The sequence below is a fragment of the Abramis brama genome (assembly GCF_963993115.1).
Source record: "Abramis brama genome assembly, chromosome: 4".
NCBI classification, from domain to species: Eukaryota; Metazoa; Chordata; class Actinopteri; order Cypriniformes; family Leuciscidae; genus Abramis; species Abramis brama.
In genome coordinates this window covers 55,368,665-55,389,251 of record NC_139966.1, presented here as the reverse complement: position 1 = coordinate 55,389,251, position 20,587 = coordinate 55,368,665, and the positions used below count along the sequence as shown (strand labels likewise).

The 20,587-nt window shown below is 36.8% G+C and overlaps 2 protein-coding genes across 7 annotated transcripts; one reads left to right on the top strand and one right to left on the bottom strand.

Moving 5' to 3' along the window:
• Positions 1 to 445: 445 nt before the first annotated feature.
• yeats4 (YEATS domain containing 4) lies at positions 446 to 2,494 on the bottom strand. The gene is made up of 7 exons (XM_084112581.1): positions 2,274 to 2,494; positions 2,058 to 2,177; positions 1,889 to 1,955; positions 1,688 to 1,782; positions 1,089 to 1,178; positions 924 to 1,011; positions 446 to 787 (listed from the first exon to the last, which is right to left on the bottom strand). Exons 1-7 carry the CDS (start codon positions 2,322 to 2,324, stop codon positions 618 to 620), a joined length of 681 nt encoding a protein of 226 aa, XP_083968707.1. The 5' UTR covers positions 2,325 to 2,494; the 3' UTR covers positions 446 to 617.
• Positions 2,495 to 3,119: 625 nt separating this feature from the next.
• On the top strand, positions 3,120 to 19,100 carry cpsf6 (cleavage and polyadenylation specific factor 6). 6 transcript variants are annotated; one of them, XR_014605761.1, is made up of 11 exons: positions 3,120 to 3,225; positions 4,006 to 4,215; positions 5,279 to 5,382; positions 6,129 to 6,274; positions 7,204 to 7,374; positions 9,423 to 9,912; positions 10,780 to 10,884; positions 11,447 to 11,562; positions 12,243 to 12,396; positions 12,893 to 13,193; positions 13,301 to 14,596. XR_014605761.1 is itself a non-coding variant. In XM_084111161.1 (11 exons), the coding sequence occupies exons 1-10, from the start codon at positions 3,166 to 3,168 to the stop codon at positions 13,080 to 13,082; spliced, it is 1,743 nt and encodes a 580-aa protein (XP_083967287.1). In that variant the 5' UTR covers positions 3,120 to 3,165; the 3' UTR covers positions 13,083 to 13,094; positions 18,699 to 19,100. The 6 variants fall into 6 exon arrangements, 4 of the variants coding, with proteins under 4 accessions (XP_083967287.1, XP_083967286.1, XP_083967289.1 ...); XM_084111161.1 differs by lacking the exon at positions 13,301 to 14,596 and adding an exon at positions 18,699 to 19,100 and having other exon boundaries at positions 12,896 to 13,094; XM_084111160.1 differs by lacking the exon at positions 13,301 to 14,596 and adding an exon at positions 18,699 to 19,100 and having other exon boundaries at positions 12,893 to 13,094.
• Positions 19,101 to 20,587: the final 1,487 nt, after the last annotated feature.

The following is a 20,587-nucleotide window of genomic DNA, read 5'->3' as shown; positions in this document are numbered from 1 at the left end:
TTTTTCCTCTTCTAAACATCTCATGGGCTGCACCCAAAAACACACACTTCCCTACTATATAGATTCCCTACTCATGGGATAGTAAAGTGTCCATCATATGTGCACTTCATAATCTCTGTGGAAGTAGTAGGTCATCCGGGTACTTTACTTTTTGCCTACACTTTTATGAGTACTGTGAATTCAGATATACTTTTTGTCACACTCTTTTTCACCTTCTATATAGTAGAGACGTATGCAATTTCGGATGCAGACAATTTGCTTTTAGACGCAGCCATGGAGTTTTTTTTCTTGCCACAGTCACCGTGGTCTTGTTCATTGTGGGCTTTGAGTGATGATGTTCTGTAAAGCTGCTTGAAACGATGTGCATTTTAAAAAAAAAGCACTATTAAAATATAATTGACAATGTATTGTTATATCATAATCAAAACTGGATGGTAAGCCCGACTCGTAAAAAAACAAAGTTTTATTCATATAAAAAAAGAGCTGGACAAGAAAGTTGAACAACAGTTGTTCACTACTAAATATACTGTCAAACTTTGAACCAGAAAACGAAATTGATCAGTCCCACAAAAGCATGACAAATCCCACAGCGCTGAAGGCTGGTGAGCGTAACATCCTCAGTGATCTTTCATCTGGTCCTCCTCCTCCAGTCTGCGTATCTCTCCCTTCAGGAAGTTGATGTTTTCTCTGGAGGCTTTCAGTCGCTCCTTCAGCTCTGCGATCTCCAGGCTGGTCTTCTTCTTTGCCGCTTCCACTTTTTCTCGTGTTCGTATTTCCAGCTCTGCAACTGAAACACGGCACACTGAATGTTTAGTTCACGTGATTCGAACTGCTGTCTAATTTACAGTATGTTCAGGGTTTATTATTTTAGCACATTCACAGGGCGGTTCAGAAGGAGCGGTAAAGGTAAGTGAAGCACTCACACTCGGTCTCGTGTTTGTAAGCACCTAACGTCAGCTGTCTGGTGGTGTTCAGAAGTTGCTGCATCATGGCTGTTGGGTCTTGAAATATCTGCAAAAACAGGTTTTAGGCTTCATGATTGTATTAATACTATAATGTCATGTTGTATGCTCTGATCAAATCCGCACCATCTCGTCGTAGAACTCGGACACAACAGTCTTCTTTGGCATGGCGCTGGAGTCTGACTGGAACAGCTTCAGCAGATGATACAGGGTGACCTGAAGAAAAAACACCACAACATCAAACCTTTGCTTTTTCTATTCATTTAATACGGAGGTACAGTAATGAAGGGGGTCCAGGGAGGGCAGTAGAAATGTTTAAATAAAAACTTTAGTTTTGTAGTTACTATAGTAATACAGTCAATCATGCATAGTTACATGCAACTAACCCTTAACTTAAATTATATAGTAAGTACATGTAGTTAATTAATATTACTTGGTGCTTAATTGTATAATTACACTGTAACAAGGACACCTTAAAATAAAGTGTAACCAATTTTTTTAAATAAGTAAATAAAAATAAGACTAACTAATGAATTAAAAAGTAAATAGTTTGATTTAAATAAATAAATATATAGATTTGATTTATTAAAATAAGTCAATAAAAGTTAATTAAAATAAATACAGCTTAATATATATATATATTTTTTATTTATTTATTTATTTTTTATTACATTTTATTCCCATCCTCAAGACACAGAGGGAAAAAGTCATATAATGCCATTTACCGGTCTCTCATTTGGATCGATGAAGAAGATCTTTATGATGATCTCAAACTCTCCCCATCCAGTCTCTGTAATCTCATACGGAGGCTTCGTAACCACTGAAATAAAATAAAGAGTATTTGATCAGCTATGTGTGTTAATTATGCCATGAAATGTGATATTGATATTGTTCTATAATACAGTAAGATCAACTGAATAGCACACCTCTTAAAGGATTCCCATAACTTTCGTGCAGTTTGAACTGTATTTTTTTTACATAAGCAGACATATCCTGGGGGAATATCAAGGGGGAAAGAAAAATAACACTTTGTTAGTGAAGTTTACCATTTATATACAGCACTTAAAATGCCTACAAAAAGATATAAGTGTCAACCTCATTTCTGTAAGGCTTCACATAAACTGTCCACTGATGCGTGTGACCATCGTCTTCTCTTTTCTTGCCAAAATATCGTGCAACGTTTCCAAACACGATGGGTTTCACGATAGTGACTCCCTGAGAATAAAGTCATTATGGTAAATACATAAATCACCTGTTATTGTAAATGAACACCAATGGCATCAGCATTAGCCTTATGATAGCGTTACCTACCTTTACCCGTCCCCCCGAATCTGGACCAAATTCAGCCATCCTCTTAAACATAGTATACAGAGAGGAACGTGTTTATTCGTATTGGCTTCTATGAAATGGGTACAGTTATGAAATTAACTAAATTACTGTATTGAAATGCCATTAAGCACAATATAAATGCTCTACAATGAAGAAAGACACTGTGTATGTAGCGCTCTTTTGATTGCGTCTACGACAAGAACAGAAGTTTTTAGACAAAATTTCAAATTAAGAGTCCTAACAAACGTTTACTAGTGACTTGCATGTGACTTTTTATCCCACTATTTTGACTTTTTAATTCAGGATTGCGAGGAAAAAATAAAATAAATCAGAATTGCGAGTTTATATCTCGAAATTCTGACTTTTTTTTCCAGAACTGTAAACTAGTTATGAAGTCCAAATCGCGAGATATAAACTCACAATTCTGAGAAAAATAATAATTGTGCGATATAAGCGCACAATTGCAAAAAATAAATTAAAATCTGAATTGTGAGATAAAAAGTCGGAATTACTTTTTTAAAAACTAATATAATTTCATCTAGTCAACTAGATGAAAAGTTTCAATAATAGCTATCGCTATCAAATGGGACAGAGCAGAGGACCATATTAATAACATTTGAATGGAATATAATTTGTTAATTTTGAAATGTCTATTGTTAAATTTATACACAGTTTTATACACTAAGAACCACAAATACAGATCATTTAAAGTGAATCTCAACAGCAAAAGAGCGTGAGGGTTAAGAGAAAAAAACTCAAACTTTATTTTGAAATTGTGTATCGCTCTACAGGCTCTTCTTTTTTCCGCGTGCTTCTGACTTCACGGCGTCTCTCTTCTTCACGCGAGGACCGAGGAGGAGGAGGGAAACAGAAAATGGCGGACGGTGTTGACCACATCGATATTTACGCTGATGTAGAAGAGGAATTTAATCAGGTTGGTTTACTTTAAACATGCAGATTAGCTTAATAATATATATCTTACGTGTTGCACATAAAGATTAAAGAGAGCTCCATAGTAACATGCAGCTCTCGGAGGAACTGGGGCGTCTGCTAACTCTAGCAGGTAACGATAGCTATCGAGCCGCGTTTGTGTATACGCTAATATAGAGATTAAAATGGTTATATATCTTATTTGTAGTTGTTTACCGAAATAATGTCTGTTCTATGTTAGTATGCATTTGGAACGCGTGTGTGTGGCGCGAAACGAACTCTGCGTCTCGTGCGTTCATTGTTTGTGGTCTCGTGCAAATACAGCAGGCCTAGCGCGAGGCATAATATCGCGTCAACTGGGCAGATTAGTAGTTATGATCAATAAATGCTACCTCAAACATGTGCACGTTGTATGTAACACTCATAAATGAACTCAGTTGGTTGTTGCAGGTTTTATTTTCCCACGGACCGGGCATTTTAATAAAATGCAAATTGAATTTGGAAGCAGGGAATCAGATTGATCACGATATTTACTTTATTTACAAGTATTTGCTTTTAAGGTTCCCTTATTGAGTGCTTTAAATAATGTTATATGCACTTTAGCGTTTTTCATAAAGGGGCCGTATTTTAAACATTTTATTATTTTGTTACTCTAATTTAAATTTCGATTCTCTTTATTGATATTACCCATAATACTGTAAATTATGCTTGATTTCTTTCAGTGTAGGTCAGAATTTGCTCATGGTTGAGTTTCTGTCATATTTCTGTCCATTTCCTTATACAGGAATCAGATTATCCTGCCCATGAGCAGATTGACCTGTATGATGATGTAATCTCGCCATCTGCCAACAACGGGGACGCACCTGAGGACCGAGATTACCTGGATAACCTTCCTGCACCTGGAGGCAATGAGGGCTCCAAAGGAGCTCCCCCTAACGTCGTCTACACCTACACTGGAAAAAGAATCGCTCTGTACATCGGCAACCTCACATGGGTTCGTCTTGTACCTCTTCATTTACTAAATATCTTGACATGATGATCATTGGCATCTCCACAATATTTTGCTCACAGAATCTATATAGACTACTGGTCAAAAGTTTTAAATAAGTTTGTATATGCTGTTAAAAAGTATGTTAATGCTCAACAAAGCTGCATTTATTTGATCAATATACATTAAAAACAGTAATATTGTGGAATATTTTTTTTACAGGTTAAGAGAAATATTTTCTATTTGAATATTTTATAAAAGCAAATTTATTCCGGTGATCAAAGCTGAATTTTCAGCATCATTACTCCAGTCTTCAGTGTCACATGATCCTTCAGAAATCATTCTAACATGATGATTTGATGCTCAAGAAATTTTTTCTTATCGATGTTAAAAACAGTTGGAAGCTGGAACACATTGAAACCATGATATTCAGTCTATCTCTCTCTCTCTCTCTCTCTCTATATATATGTATATATATATATATATATATATATATATAAATGTCTGTCTGTGAAAAGATTAATCGCATCCAAAATAGAAGTTTGTGTTTACATAACATATGTGTGTACTGTGTATAATTTTGTATATATAAATCCACACACTTACATGTATATATTTAAGAAAAAATTATTTATATATAAAATATTTATATATAATATAAATTATATATAAATGTATACAGTATATACACGCAAATATTTCTTAAATACATACATGTGTGTGTATTTATATATATATATATATATATACAAAATAATTATACACAGTACACACATATATTATGTAAACACAAACTTTTAATTTGGATGTGATTAATCTTTTCATAGCCCTTAAAAAAAAAAAAATATATATATATATAGTAAATAACAAAGTTTAATCAAACTTGTACGGTCATTAACAAATACCATCACTTTTGCCCGTTACTCTGCGTATGTGTATTTTTATATATATATATATATATATATATATATATATATATATATATATATATATATAATATAAAATTTGTTTGTTTGTTTGTATTATTTTCCAGTGTTCAGATTGTGACGTTGTGCTTTCCTCTTTACAGTGGACCACTGATGAAGATTTGACAGATGCGATTCGCTCCATAGGCATCAATGATGTGCTGGAGATAAAGTTTTTTGAGAATAGAGCAAATGGCCAGTCAAAGGGGTAAGTCAAGTCTGTTTCGTCAGCACGTCACTGCCTAGGTTAGTAAATGTAGAGATCAGCCCTGTTTGGGCTTTCAACTGCATGGCTTTCTAGATAATCTGCACCGAACTTTTAACAACCCAAATTGGTTGACCGCTATCTTTTTAAAGCATTATGGTTTGGGGTTTATTGTATATTTTTATTTGGACATTTCAAACATATTTGCATAATATATGAACAGCCTCTGTGATTTACACTGTACGTCTCCCTTAACCTGAACTTGCCATGAACTTGCAGCTGCATGACGATAGTAAGCTCTTCTTTTGACCTTCAGAATGTGGGCAACAAAGAGACAATGCACAGTGACACTGTCGGCCTCACCTTAGCTGAACTTGCACCTAGTAATCTTTTCTTTGGCCTTCAGCATGTGATAAATGTTTCAAAACAGGCTATGCCACTAGTAGGGAGTCGCTAGAGGATTTGATAACTGGATGAGCTAATTAGAAAGAGCTTGAAAGTGCCCAACTGAATGTTTTTGGGCAGACTGTCTGAAGATGAAGAGGCAAACAGCTGTGTATGAGGTCACTGGTCAAAAACAGTATAAAAATGAGTTATGAGTGTAATCGTTAGTTGTTCTGCTGGCATCTCTGCTTTGTCGTCTCCATCAATAGTCTAAGCTTTGGCATCTGGAGCTCCGTGACTTGATCGATTTCCTGCAAAGAGATTATTTTCTTACGACCGTTTCTCATCCGCTCTGTGCTCAACAGGTTTGCGCTGGTCTGCGTGGGTTCAGATTCCTCGTCCAGGAAGCTGATGGATCTGCTGTCTAAACGGGAGCTGCACGGACAAAACCCGATCGTCACTCCTTGCAACAAACAGTCGCTCAGCCAGTTTGAGATGCAGTCGCGAAAAAGTAAGACCATAATTCGCAGATGATTCGACAGTTTCCATTTACTCAAACTTATTAGCCGCTTTCCGACCAAGTAGTTACAGGAACTTAGTTCTAGGAACTGTCCACTTCTAAACAGTTCTAAGAACTACTCTCCCCCAAACTCGGTTTTGCTGTTTGCGTTCGCACTGGCCAAGTGGCCATAGGAACTGGTAGGAGGGGTAAGGGAGTGACGCAAGCACGGTGACTTTTATTTTGACGGCGCGACGGACCTTTATTTTGGCGGCGCTGAGAACGCCAGAGCAAATAATGCTCGCATTCTCTTATCTGTGTTTATTAGTTAGCAATCTGTCTAACAGTACTGTTTAACATGTTATTAGATAGAACTGTTATAGAAAGTAGACAGTATATGAAAAAAAGGTTATTAGCCTATGCCGTGTGGTTGATGTCCAGTGTTGCTAGCTGGGCAGATAAACATAATCATGTTTGACTTGGTCCCCTCAAAGTTGCGTTGGATTTTCTCTTCAGCATAAAGGTTTAGAGACCCATCTATCACTGTTTTCCATGTTTTATAGTTAGTTTATGGAGTAAATATATAGGCTATAATCTGTGTTACATTCTAGCCGTTTTAAAAATGGCGGGTGCTGGTGTTCCGCGTGCGTTCGGTCAATCAGCGAACACTAACGTCACGGATAGTTCCTATAGTGCTGGTTTAGACCCTACTCTGAAGTAGGACCCAAATTAGTTCCTCCAAATGGAGTTCCTAGAACTAAAATCATTCCTAGTTCCTGCGGTGCGAACACGCCGACATCCGGGTACTTTAGCCAATAGTTCTAGGAACTGTGAAAAGGTTCCTCCGGTCGGAAAGCGGCTATTGATTGAACATGGTTTTGTCAAATCACTGGTGTATGTGTGTGTTGCAATTCTAATAAAATCAGTTTTTGCCCACCCAGGCACACAGTCAGGCCAGATGTCTGGAGAGGGCAAGGCTGGGCCTCCAGGAGGAGGTCGCAGTGGCTTCCCTCTCGGCAGGGGTCGAGGGCGCTTCCCGGGTCAACCTGGCCCCGGTGGAGACCGCTTCCCTGGCCCAGTTGGACCTGGTGGACCTCCACCACACTTTCCAGGTACAAATCTCTAAATTAGGGTCCTAAAATGAGGTTTGTGAGAAAACTGCAAGTGGTTTGTAAGTTTAATGAAATGCTAATACTTGACCTTATGACAGCGGTTACTTAACCATGTCCACTGCTTTTCAAGTGTGGATACTCTTTCTATGTTTATCAAACATAATGACAATGCTCGCTGATGTATCACTATACAGTTTATCTTTTGTGCAAAATCAAGGACAAACTTTTGTATCAGGTTTTGTTGGAACTCTAAATGTAACCTAGAAGACAAGAAAATGGTGAAATCACAAGGAGAAAAGAAGTTGGGACAGTCGACCTCAAAAACATTAGCCGCTTTCCGACCGGAGGAACCTTTTCACAGTTCCTAGAACTATTGGCTAAAGTACCCGGATGTCGGCGTGTTCGCACCGCAGGAACTAGGAACGATTTTAGTTCTAGGAACTCCATTTGTAGGAACTAATTTGGGTCCTACTTCAGAGTAGGGTCTAAACCAGCACTATAGGAACTACCCGTGACGTTAGTGTTCGCTGATTGACCGAACGCACGCGGAACACCAGCACCCGCCATTTTTAAAAGAGATAGAATGTAAACACACAGATTATAGCCTATATATTTACTCCATAAACTAACTATAAAACATGGAAAACAGTGATAGATGGGTCTCTAAACCTTTATGCTGAAGAGAAAATCCAACGTAACTTTGAGGGGACCAAGCCAAACATGATTGTTTATCTGCTCAGCTAGCAACACTGGACATCAACCACACGGCATAGGCTAATAACCTTTTTTCATATACTGTCTACTTTCTATAACAGTTCTATCTAATAAGATATTAAACAGTACTGTTAGACAGATTGCTAACTAATAAACACAGAGAATGCAAGCATTGTTTGCTCTGGCGTTCTCAGCGCCGCCAAAATAAAGGTCCGTCGCGCCGTCAAAATAAAAGTCACCGTGCTTGCGTCACTCCCTTACCCCTCCTACCAGTTCCTATGGCCACTTGGCCAGTGCGAACGCAAACAGCAAAACCGAGTTTGGGGGAGAGTAGTTCTTAGAACTGTTTAGAAGTGGACAGTTCCTATAACTACTTGGTCGGAAAGCGGCTATTACAGATATCTTTGCAGATGCAATCGGGGGTAAAGAATGTGCTTTTCTGAAAATAGTTCTTTTCGGTTGCACGTCTCATTTATTACTTATCAGAGCTGTTGAAACTGGAGATTCATACCGGAGTCCATTCAGCATGCTTCTGTTTTTCAAAAAAAATTAAATAATCCACACACAAGATGAAATCAACAAATGCTCAAAATCTTGGATGAAGATTTTAGTATACAGATGTTCACCCTAAGTGTAGATGGAGATGGAAATAAACCAAGTTCTCCTCAAATTCAAAGTAATTTCCTAAATTGGATCTAGTGTTAATGAAAACTGCCTAAATGCATACGCTTTTCGCATAGTATTTTTACTTGATGGAGAAAAGTGGAATTTAAAAATGATTTGATCCACCAATTACTGGCTGATTTCAGGAAAGCACCATGGCATCTCAGTGCAGCGATTTGGTTGGCTATTTAGGATGTCAGTAATTTATCTGTCGTAAGGTCAATCAATCATAAAAATAACCAACAATCAAAATAAAGAACTTGCTAAAAATTTAATAATTTTAAAATAAAATTTAAATAGCAATTACTATAAAGGAATTTTGCTGCATGTCATTAGACCAATGCCCGAGAACCGTGAACATGAAAATGTGGTGTTGAATCATACAAATATTAACTTTAAAATCTCAGGGAGAATATATTTTAGACAGTTACCTCTGATAACAGATCACTCTAAATTGTAATGTAGACTCTTCAAATTTTACATGCAATGTAAAGCTGCTTTGAAATGATGTGTATTGTGAAAAGCGCTATACAAATAAATGTATAATTGAATTGAATTTTAGGTCAAAGGGGTTTTGCTGAAAAAGCGGTTTGAGAATCCCTGCCCCACTTTCCTTATGCAGTCTGTCCTCAAAATGCAAGTTGTTAATGATCATTTTCCCTTTTTTACAGGTATGCAAGGACCACCGCGTCCTCCCTCTGGCCCACCTGGGCCTCCGGGACCCCCAGGCCCCCCTCCACCAGGACAAGGTCTACCGCCGCCTCTCGGTGGACCTCCTCACAGAGGAGACCGCCCTCCACCTCCTGTCATTTTTCCTGGTCAGTTTGGTCAACCTCCAATGGGTCCGATGCCTCCTGGCCCGCCTCCACCAGGATACGGGCCTCCCCCAGGCCCCCCACCACCTCAACAAGGTCCACCCCCTCCCGGACCCTTCCCACCCCGTCCACCTGGGCCCTTAGGACCCCCGCTTGGCCTTGCACCTCCACCTCACATGCAGGGACCTCCACCTGGAGGTCCACCACCAGCTCCTCACGTCAACCCAGCCTTTTTCCCTCCACCTGGAAACAACAATATGCCACCGTCCGACGGCAGGGGTCCTCCACCCGGCGACCCCTACGGCCGCCCTCCTCCTTATGACCGAGACTACGGCCCGGGTGGCAGGTAATAAACGCCTCACCTTCACTGTACTGTAATGAGATCTCAGGTCTTATTGGTGGAAACTGAATTGTCTCATTTGTTGTTGACTATATACTAGGGCTGCACTATTTAATTTAATTATAATTTATCTGTATATAAAAAATGCTATATCTATAAAAAACATTTGCAATATTTAAAATGAGGGAGTTTTGTTGTTGTTGTTGTTGTTTTGTTTTGTTAAGCTGCGGGTTTGTTGTGCTTGTTTGTAGGGCTGCACAATTTTGGCCTGAAATTTGAGATTATCATTGTAACTGTAACAATAATAAGAATACTTCTATATGATGACTATTTTAGTATTTAGTTATTAAATATTAAATTTAAAATGTTATTAAAATAATTACATTGTAACATTGAAGTATTAAAAAAAATGTGGTTACACTTTTTTTTTTTACAGTGTCCTTTTTACATGTTACATGTACTCACCATAGTAATAACAGTAAATTATGCATAATTACATGCAACTAACCCTCAACCTAATCCTAGCCTATAGTAAGTACATGTTAATTAAAATTACTCAGTACTTAAGTATATAATTACACCTTAAAATAGTGTAACCAACATTTTTTAATGCACAACTGTATAAATTACAATTCAAATATTTATTGCGTGCAAAGCTGCTAGTGTAAAAACACTGTCACTCTGAAGAATGCAATGCATTTAGTTAAATCGCACTAAGCGATATATTGCAAAATGGGTTTTATTCCAGTTAATCGTGCAGCCCTACTGCATACTACCTAATACATACTCCAGAATTGGGCAATGTTGGTAAAAAAAAAAAAAAAATGTGTAGCCTCAAACTGACCCTGAATCTCCTCTCTGGCCTTTCTTCAGTAACTTCAGACCCCCTGTAGTATGTGGCTTTGAGCCCTGGATAAACGAGGGGTTGGTTGATGTGAAAAACTCTGGGCAGCACTTGCACAATACAAGTGATCAAGGGTTAGTGATGTAACCGTCCGCTGAGACCAGGATCCCGAAATGGGACCTTCGTTTCAGGCTTGAGTGTTGAGTGTGCAGCATTTCTGCAGTGATTTTTCAACTAGTGATGCACCGAAACACAGAAAACGAAATCCAAATATAAAGTTACAGTAATTTTAACTTAATGCTGTTCAGGGTCTCGTGTTCTCAGGTGATAAATGAGTCCTAGTAAAAGTTCTTCGGCAACATTTTAAATATTGTTAATTTTTGGTTTTGGTAAAATGCATCCTCACAGTTTATCCACATTGTGTGCACAAAATAGATGCTTACACTATCAAAACATTTTCAATCAATTATTTTGGCCCGCCGAAACCAAACATATTTTTTTCTTACTGTTTCAGCTGAATATATTTGGTTGCCGAACTGTTGGTGCATCGCTAATTTTAACGTGATGCAATGCAATATGATTCAGCCTTAACAGCACTGCTGCACTTTGTGTGAATTTGGCCCTCGGTGCATTTGTTTTATTCTGACTTATGCTTTTAGTTTGCGTATCTTAATGCAATTGCTTTTTCTCTTGTAGGGACATGGATGCGTCTCGCACTCCTCTGAGCGAAGCAGAGTTCGAGGAGATCATGAATCGTAACCGAGCAATCTCCAGTAGTGCTATCTCAAGGGCTGTGTCGGATGCGAGCGCAGGTGCGAACGTGGTTTAGTTTTGGTTTGTATGGTGGTAAATTGTCTTTTTTTGCAGCTAAGTTATATAAATAAATCCTAGTATTTGAATTTATTTATTTTTTTTGCAATTTCAAAGCCACACATCAAGTTGTTTACTAGGTGCCGCTTGTCATTTCAAGATTCACACGTGATCATTTATTGAAAGGTTAAATAACCTTCCTTGTCATCATGCCTTTTTTGTCAAATTCCAATAACTGTTAAACAAACAGGACTGCATTGTTTTTAATGTTAATATTCAACGTTTTATTTAGGAATATGGCTGGTGTATTTAATGCATCACCTGAATGTATTTTCAAATTGTCTAGTTTAAATCTTAAAGTCCCCCTGTAGTCAATAATTTTATCCCTTAAAACTCATCTTTGATCACCAAAATGACAATCCTTAATTTCTTCATGCCTTAAAATAGTTTGAATATAACTCTACACCCTTGCCTCATTTAATATATGCGGTTCTATGATTATGCAAATTAGCCCCGCCTCTACTCACTCAGCTCAGAAATCCACTCGTTGACGATCACAACAGCTTGATTTTCACCACAGGGGGACTTTAAATGTTTGTTTAATTGTATGACTTTAGTTATTCACTTTGTTCTCACCATTGACATGGCTTTAAAAAAAAAACTAAATATAATAATTTTGCAGCTGATTACGGCAGTGCGATAGAGACTCTGGTGACGGCCATCTCTCTAATCAAGCAGTCGAAGGTTTCCGCTGATGACCGCTGTAAGGTTCTCATCAGCTCACTGCAGGATTGCTTACATGGAATTGAATCCAAATCCTATGGATCTGGTTCGGGGTAAATATCTTGTCTATCTGCATGGGATTTTTGTTTTTGTTGTGGAGGATGATTAATTTTTGCATGATCTTTCGTCTTAAGTGAAATGTGTTTTAAGACCACTTTTTGCTGATTTTACCAAGGGCAGGTAAAAATCAGGGATGGGAACCAAATAAGGATTGAATGGGCATTCTCAGTTCAGTTTTGAAAGTTGCGCAGCCCTAGTAAAATCAACCAATAATATCAGAGCTTAACATGTTCTTTTTCATGATCTTATCAAATCCAGATGGAAAAATAGTCTTGCCCTGTTTTTTTTCTGTTGAATTAATTTACTTCATGCATTTTCAGTTTGCCTCAATGCATTAAATTAGTGCATGAATTGTTTGCATCAGTGCATTAATTTAGTGAATGGATTTTAAATTTGCATGCATGAAATAATTTATATAATAATTTAAGTTACATTTACATTATATATTTACATTAATAAATATTCTCTTTAATGCTTTTCACCCTTTAGCAGACGGGAAAGGTCCAGGGAGAGGGACCACAGTCGCTCTCGTGAAAAGAACCGCCGGCACAAGTCTCGCAGCCGAGACCGGCACGAGGACTATTACCGGGAGCGTAGCCGAGAGAGAGACCGCCATCGCGAGCGAGACCGTGACCGCGAGAGAGACCGAGAACGTGAAAGGGAATATCGCCACCGTTAGTTGGAGAGGAAGGTGTGTATCCTGTTTGTTTCTCTGTCTGTCTGTCTTTCTCTTTTCCTTCAGGATTCAGATGTACTTGCATCTTATCCTGCAGAGTCTGGGATATCACAGGTAGGTGATCGGAAAAGGTGAGCCTTTGATCCTACAATGTGACAAAGTACTGTAATTTTCCCTACGGCTAATCTATTTTTTTTTTCTCTTTTATTTTATGGATGTAGCATGATCTGAGTACTCTGATCCTTTAAATATGTGTACCGGTCATGAAGCCATTTATTGTACAGTATCAGCTCCAGAAACTATAAACTGTCCGGCACTGTTATAGAAAAAAGCCATTGTGTTGTGCACAATCCAGTTTGTCTTTGGAGGGATTTTATGTGTATTTAAATGTTTAAAAAAAACAAAAAAAACAATGCCTTTCATAAATATTGCACTTTAGTATCTGTCCATTTTAGCTTGAGATTTGCTGCAAGTTTAAAGACTATGCCAATTTTGTCAAGGTCAAACAGAAAGCATACTTTGCCTAATTGACTAATTGTTTGACACAAAAATTCAGGATGTATTGCATGTCTTTAGGGTTGCAATTCTGAAATATAAATTCCACCTGTAATCATAAATGTGAAGAGAAATTTGGTTGTAGTTGGATGAGAGAAAATGAATGTTTGTATTTCACATTGAAACATTTACTGATTTCAGTGAATGAGCAAAATCATGTTTCTCAGGTTGTGCATTGACATTCCTGTAGGCAGATTTGATATTGACATAATGGTTTTCCTAGTGTTTAGTTCCACATTGAACTGAATGTTGTGAAAAACAAATGAATGGAGTCAAATTGATCTGCTTTGGCATTTAAAAATACGTTTGCTTGTAGTCTTATGTCAGGTTGAGTTGTGCATGGTGTTGGCCATATCAAATTTTTTCATGTTGTGCCTTATGAATGAAGTATTTAGTCTTATCTGTACAGTATAATTTCAGAAAAGCATTCTGAATGTCTTCTGTCAGAGCAAGTTAAATGTCTTTTACTGTGAAGGGTATTCAGACGTCATTGTGCGTCCTAGTATTCCTGCAAGGTTTAAAGTCATGTGCAGGGTTTTAGTAGTAAAGTTTTTCCATCTTAAAAGTTAATTTATCTGAATTTGACATTTTCTCAGCTGACATCAATTCGTTATTCATTTATTTTCCATGTTTGTTAATGTTACACCTCAGATAAATCAGATGTAGCAGTTCTTCACCATTTACACTTAACTCACTCAAGCATTTGTTTTAACTGTAAAATAAAACTACAGATCTGCAATGTCAGAATGCAGATAATACAAAGTTATGCCTTACATATTAATATATCTCCCTTAGTGCTTTTATGAATGGAGAAGAACTGCTATAGCTTTTCCAAAGTGAACATTTTAACGTTTTTTTTATTTTTATTTTTGTTCAATCGGTAAACATACTCATGTTTGTAATGATTTACGATTGCTTTTATTTAATATGCAACCAGTATTTAATAAATATTTTCACAGTCAGTATTTAAATTTATGTAGCATGTCCTCAGTTCAAACCCTGTTGGTCTTAGTTAAATCTCTGACTGAGACACATTACTGTCACTGTCTCACTTGTGGCCTGTTGCTTCATAGCTCTGTGTGACTGTTTCCTACAGGCTACGTTTTGTACTGTATGTAAATGCTCAGGACACCATAATATCATGTGTGATCCATTGTGAGTGACCTCACATACATTTGATTTTAGATGCATAGACGTTATCATAACTGTCCATAGACAAAATTATGAAACTAAAACTTATTTTTAGCAAATAGATTGCAATCATTGTAAATGCATAAACTTAAGCACAATTACTTTGTCAATTTTGTTTCATGTAATTCTGGCAAGAAAAACTTGAACCAAATTGTTGTTCTGGCCTCCTAGCCAAACAATTCTGAAATTGCCAATTAATCGGGTGGTCTTTTTTTTTCTTTTTTTTTTCTTTTTTTTTTTTTTTCTGTATTATCAACTGTTAACTTTAATGTACAATCTATAATTGCAGCAACACTAATCAGGGAAAGAGTATTGGGTTCCAAAGCCATTAGCTGCAGAATTTACCTTGCACTTTTAATACATGCATGCCATCTCTTATGCCGGGTTCAGACTACATAATATCAGCCCGATTTTGGCACGATCCGTTTGGCGTAGGGAGCCGTGGTGGTTCGTAAACGCCAATGGCCGTCGAGACGTGAAAAACTACCTTTTTATCTTGTATAGTGTCATCATAGATGACAACCGACATCGTGTCCAAAAGACTATGGCTACCAGGACGGATCATGATACCTAGCGAATCATAGCAGAGGCACTTTAATGCTGGAATTGGCATTAAAGGGATAGTTCGCCCAAAAATAAATATTGTAATTTACTCGCCTTCCTGTTGTTCCAAACCTGTATGAGTTTCTTTTCTCTGTTGAACATAAAATATATTTTGATATTTTTTTGACATGATATTTTGGTAACCAGACAGTTGATGGTAGCCATTGACTTCCATAGTATTTTTTTTTTTCCCTACCATCAAAGTATATGGCTAACTTCAACTGTCTGATTACCAACATTCTTCAAAATATCTTTTGTATTCAACCGAGGAAAGAAACTCATACAGGTTTGGAACAACATCAAGGCGAGTAAATGCCAGAAGATTTATTTTTGGGTGAACTATCCCTTTAAGATAACATCCCAATGTTTACGCTCTTGTTTCCGAAAGTCATTTGATAGTTCCGCCTTCTGAATGACATCATGTACATTGTTAAAGGTGGCAAGTGATGATTGGTTGTGAGACATGTAGTCTGACATGTTTCTTGTCCACGACAGAAGAATTTAGGAGTTAAGATCACAATCTGATACAGTGACTATCATAACAGACAAAAATATTGCGTAGTCTGAGCCCGACATTAAAGACAGCATTGTAGATCAGGTGAGATTGAGTAAAGAGTAAAGCATTTGCTCCGTGCGTACAGCCCTGTTACATTGGGTTTATTGGGATATTTGGATGTAGTGTCCATCTGTATGGGGTTAATCTGCGGAAATGACTGTTTTCCAAGGTTGTTTGTGTAGGTTTTTCTCAAGTAATGGTCCTGACATATTGAACGGTTTAATCCCCATCCCCTTTTCCTCTGTTCAGTATTGTGCTTTATAAGATTCTGTCACAGGATTGGACAAACTTATGTTTTTGTGGTAGTTACAGGTTGTACTAATAATTGTCATTCCAAACCAACTAAACTGTGATATCCTTAATTCAGTGTGAGAGGTTTCATGTGTTAATGTCTAAAGTAAAATTAATATTTTTGACATTTCTGTAGTAAAATGGGCTGAGACCTATGAAAATGGCTATAGTAAGACACAGGCTAATGTTTTAATAAGAAATCACATCTTCAGTGCGTTTTATTTCATGTCCATTTCTCTTGTGACTAACAGATGCTCAAAAGAATAATTCGTTTCTGAATTATTTGTCCAACCCTGTGTACTGTAACTCCAGTGTCCACCGAATCACTAGAATCAAGCTTGTCATTCATTTGCCTTTTATTTTATTTTTTTGATCAATTCCTAGAAACTTAGCTTCTAGGTCACATTATGCATAAACTCAATGGTAGAAAACTGTAAATGATCATTGCATCTTAAAAATAAAATTGAGGGGTAATCACAATCGAAATGTGGATTTGATGCTTATTCTCAGAGGTGCAGTGGACACTGTATATTTTATTATGTGCTTCACAAAAAGTTGTTCTCTATGGGGGAAATAATACGATTTTTCCTGTTGTAGCAAAAATGCAGAACTCATTTAATTTAGTTTATTTGTAATTGACTAGTTAACTGCTCTAAAGAAACTTAAATGATTGAATGACCGTTTAAAAAAAAAAAAAAAAAAAATCAGTAAAAGGCAAAATAAAATGTAGTATCTTTTAAGTAGTTAACCATGTGTAGATGAGTCAAGTCATCATTACCCATGACTGAAGGATTGTTTTGGCGACATTAAATTTGAATGTTCTGTTTTACTCATTTTTAGATGTGACAGTATTAAATTAGAAATAGATATGAAGTGTAAAAAATTAGCACTAATGACCTGGATCACTTCTGCTTATAGAATTATAATTTACTTGTGAACTTGATTTTGTGCAACAAGCCAAAAAAAAAAAAAAAAAAAAATTCAATTACTATGAGTTAACCTTGTTTAAAGCCATAAGAGGTCATACATGTTTTATACCCAGTGAGACAAACCAATCAACCAATATAAAGTCAAATCAGTATCATAATGCAGGAATTATGCAATGCATATCGTCTAACTTCTAGTTTATGCAATTCAACTGAATAAAGTGAATGCATGTTCTTTTGTTTTAAGTCATAATCAAATTTTTAATTGTCCTTTTATCCTCATCTTATCTCATTTAATCTTCATTAAAGGAGCTAAAATGTGCCCTAAAAATACAAAATACTTAGAAAATCTGCTGTCAACAATACAGATGCTGATTTGTATGATTTTGTGTTGTTTGATTGATTCGTCTCAGTGGGACTAAAAGCCATATATTTTCATGTGACTTTAATACATATTTTGACAACTCTTATGAATTACAGTTTTGATGTGAGTTATTGTGCGTCTGGAGGTTTATAAGGTTTATAATTTTCATGAAAGAATGATAGTTGACCAAGTAATCAGAGTGAAAGTGAAGTATTTGCTCAGTTGTCGTGTTGAGTACATGTTTCATAGTTGTGCATGCCAATGTCTATGCTTTTGTGTCATCTTTTCACACTGTACTGATGCACTGATTCCAGGGGCTTGTCTTAAATAGTGTTGTATGTTTTTAGCATTTCCAGTTATCACTGACTACATTTACATGTGCACCAGTAATGTGATATTTTCCAATAATCAGAGTAACGTCTTAATTGCAGCCAGATGTTTACATATTAATGCCATTATTCACTTACCCCAGTGCACAGCACAAATAACAATAGGCTTGTTACTAGCCAAGCTCTTCCAGCGCGATAATCAGCCTAAATTTTTTCCCGGTGATGCGCCTCAAATGCCTGCAAACATTTCAATGTTTTTGACTATCAGTATATACTGCATTATAGGGATGCCCCCTAATAGTCGACCAAATTTTAATTAACATTTAAGTTTCTTCAGGACCCAAACATGCACATGCACACTCTGATCAGACTGGAATAATGCGATTTAAAGTGTTTACATGCATGTTTATTGCCATTTTAAAATCAATATCCACCACATTTTGCTACGGTTATTAGCTTAAATTGCCTAAATTTGAATCGCGATATTGCCTATATCTCATTGTGTTCACATGTGAACGTAGTCACTGTTCTCCCTGACTGCAGTTAATATACTTTTGTACCTAATTCTGTGCTGATGTGAAACTAAATTATTACATTTAAGTATTACCCTATATTGCTATAATCAGTATGAAACAAATTGCCCCTTAGGCCGATGCTGTTATAAAATTGATTTAATGTTTGCATGCCTGTGTATGTCTGGGACGGTCTGAGCGTGTGTAGATGTAGAGGGGGAAAAACATCTGTGTGTGTTTCTGGGTTCTGTGCCCCAAAACAAACTGCCACCTTCGTTTTGACACCTTTCAGCTGAACGCAAGAGGAGGAGGAGAGACGTCAGGAGCAACGTGGATTCATCCGACAGCATCCCGCATCGCAGAGCGCTGGACTCCGGACACGAGGAGAGTTCTGTCAAATATTACACACTCACTCTTAATTCCCAACAGCTCTTTTATTTTTTACTTTTATTTGGAAGTAGCTGTGTGCTAAAGTCAGTTCAGCTTTTGACGAATTATTTGCCTGCTCATTCGAAACACAGAACAACTTTCCGACTGCTATAATGTTGTAAATTGTCAGTTAGCTAGATTTGTTTTTATAGGAACTTTTTTTTCATGTTTCTCCCCCCCTTTCCCCTCGTCCATATAATGTTTGTAAGTGTCTTTTGCCTTGATTATTAAATAGAATCTGTGTTGTAATAAAGTGTGTACTTGGGTTGTTGCTTGTTCATAATTTAGGTTTATACTTGCCATTTGGGTCAATCTCCATTTTAGCCAATTGTTTCTTTCTATAAACTTTCTATTAATGCTGTGCCATTGTGCCTTTTCCAGTTTTACCCAATTTCAAGAGTTTCCATGCAGTGGTCTCAGTGTTTAAAGAGGTGAAGGTGAAGTTTTTGGGTAGATTTATCATTCATGTTCATATTCCAAACTTTTTGCCAATTCATGTAGGGTTTTATCTTTCCATGAAACTTTTCAGTGGTTTTCTTGATTGTAATTGGAATTACACAATTCAAATATGTGAAATGCTCCTCTAATTTTTGTAGTCAATTTATTTTTAGAACAAAAATCATTTGAGTCGTAAATATTAATACAAAAATACTCAGCATTTGTAATGTGTCTGACACGTGTACATTTCTTTATGCATATATCTTATGTTCATGTGTGTGTATATACAGGCCATATTGTAATTTGTCCTTTATTACTGTTGATTCTGCTAATTTAAAATTTCAACGAAATTTATGCAAATTGACTAATGCGTTGTATGGATTTATCTTAATTTCTCAACTTGTCTGTCCCTTGTAAAAAGGTTAGTTTTTAGATCAATTGTCTCACTTCACTTACGGCAATGTTTGCCAGTGATGTAATAAGCAGTGTCGGCAACTAGTCTGTCAAATGACTATCACTGCTTACTGTAAATATGCAAGTACTTTATTTTGAAACTTTGAATGCATAAATAGATTTGAGAGATGCACTTGGACTATGGGGTGTTTGTCACACTGACCGCTGTGTGTGCATTGGTCAGGTTTCATCTTTTGAACAACAGAATATAAGATTCATGTGAACACAATTACTCCCTTGTGGCCTGTGTTTTTAATGGTTTTTCCAATGCAACTAGAGTACGTTCAATGCTAGTTTCTAGTGGTTTTTTGCAACTGAATACTCTGGTGGTGAAGTGGATGAACGACTACATTGTGGGTTCCTGTTCCCTGGACTGAATCATCTGGACTGAGAGGTAAGTCAATTTTGCCTTGTATATATCTTATTGAAGTTGATACTGCTGTGTTTTTGTTGACCCAAGCATTGAGGCTCTTTGAATGGACATTTTGTTGTAATATTGCTAGTTACATTGCAGTTATGCTCAACTATATTCAGGACCTTCTGTTGGATGGCCTTCTCTCTGATGCATTTTCATTGTTCATAGACATTTGAGGTGGTTCAGTCCACATATTATTAAATAAGTGATTTAATGTGGGCTACCTGATTTCAAAATATTTTTGCCAATCAATAAATTTTTACCACACTAGATTTGTCTTTTTTTCTTGTCTTGTATGCGTTTTCTGTTTCTAGTGCTTTGGGAATAAAAAGTCCCGGAGAGGCAGAATAATTTGAATGCTTTTAATGGTTATGTGCCTCGAAGTTTAAATTGGACTACTAGAATACTGTAAATCCTGCTTTTTCCTGTAGTCCTGAGAGAGAGGG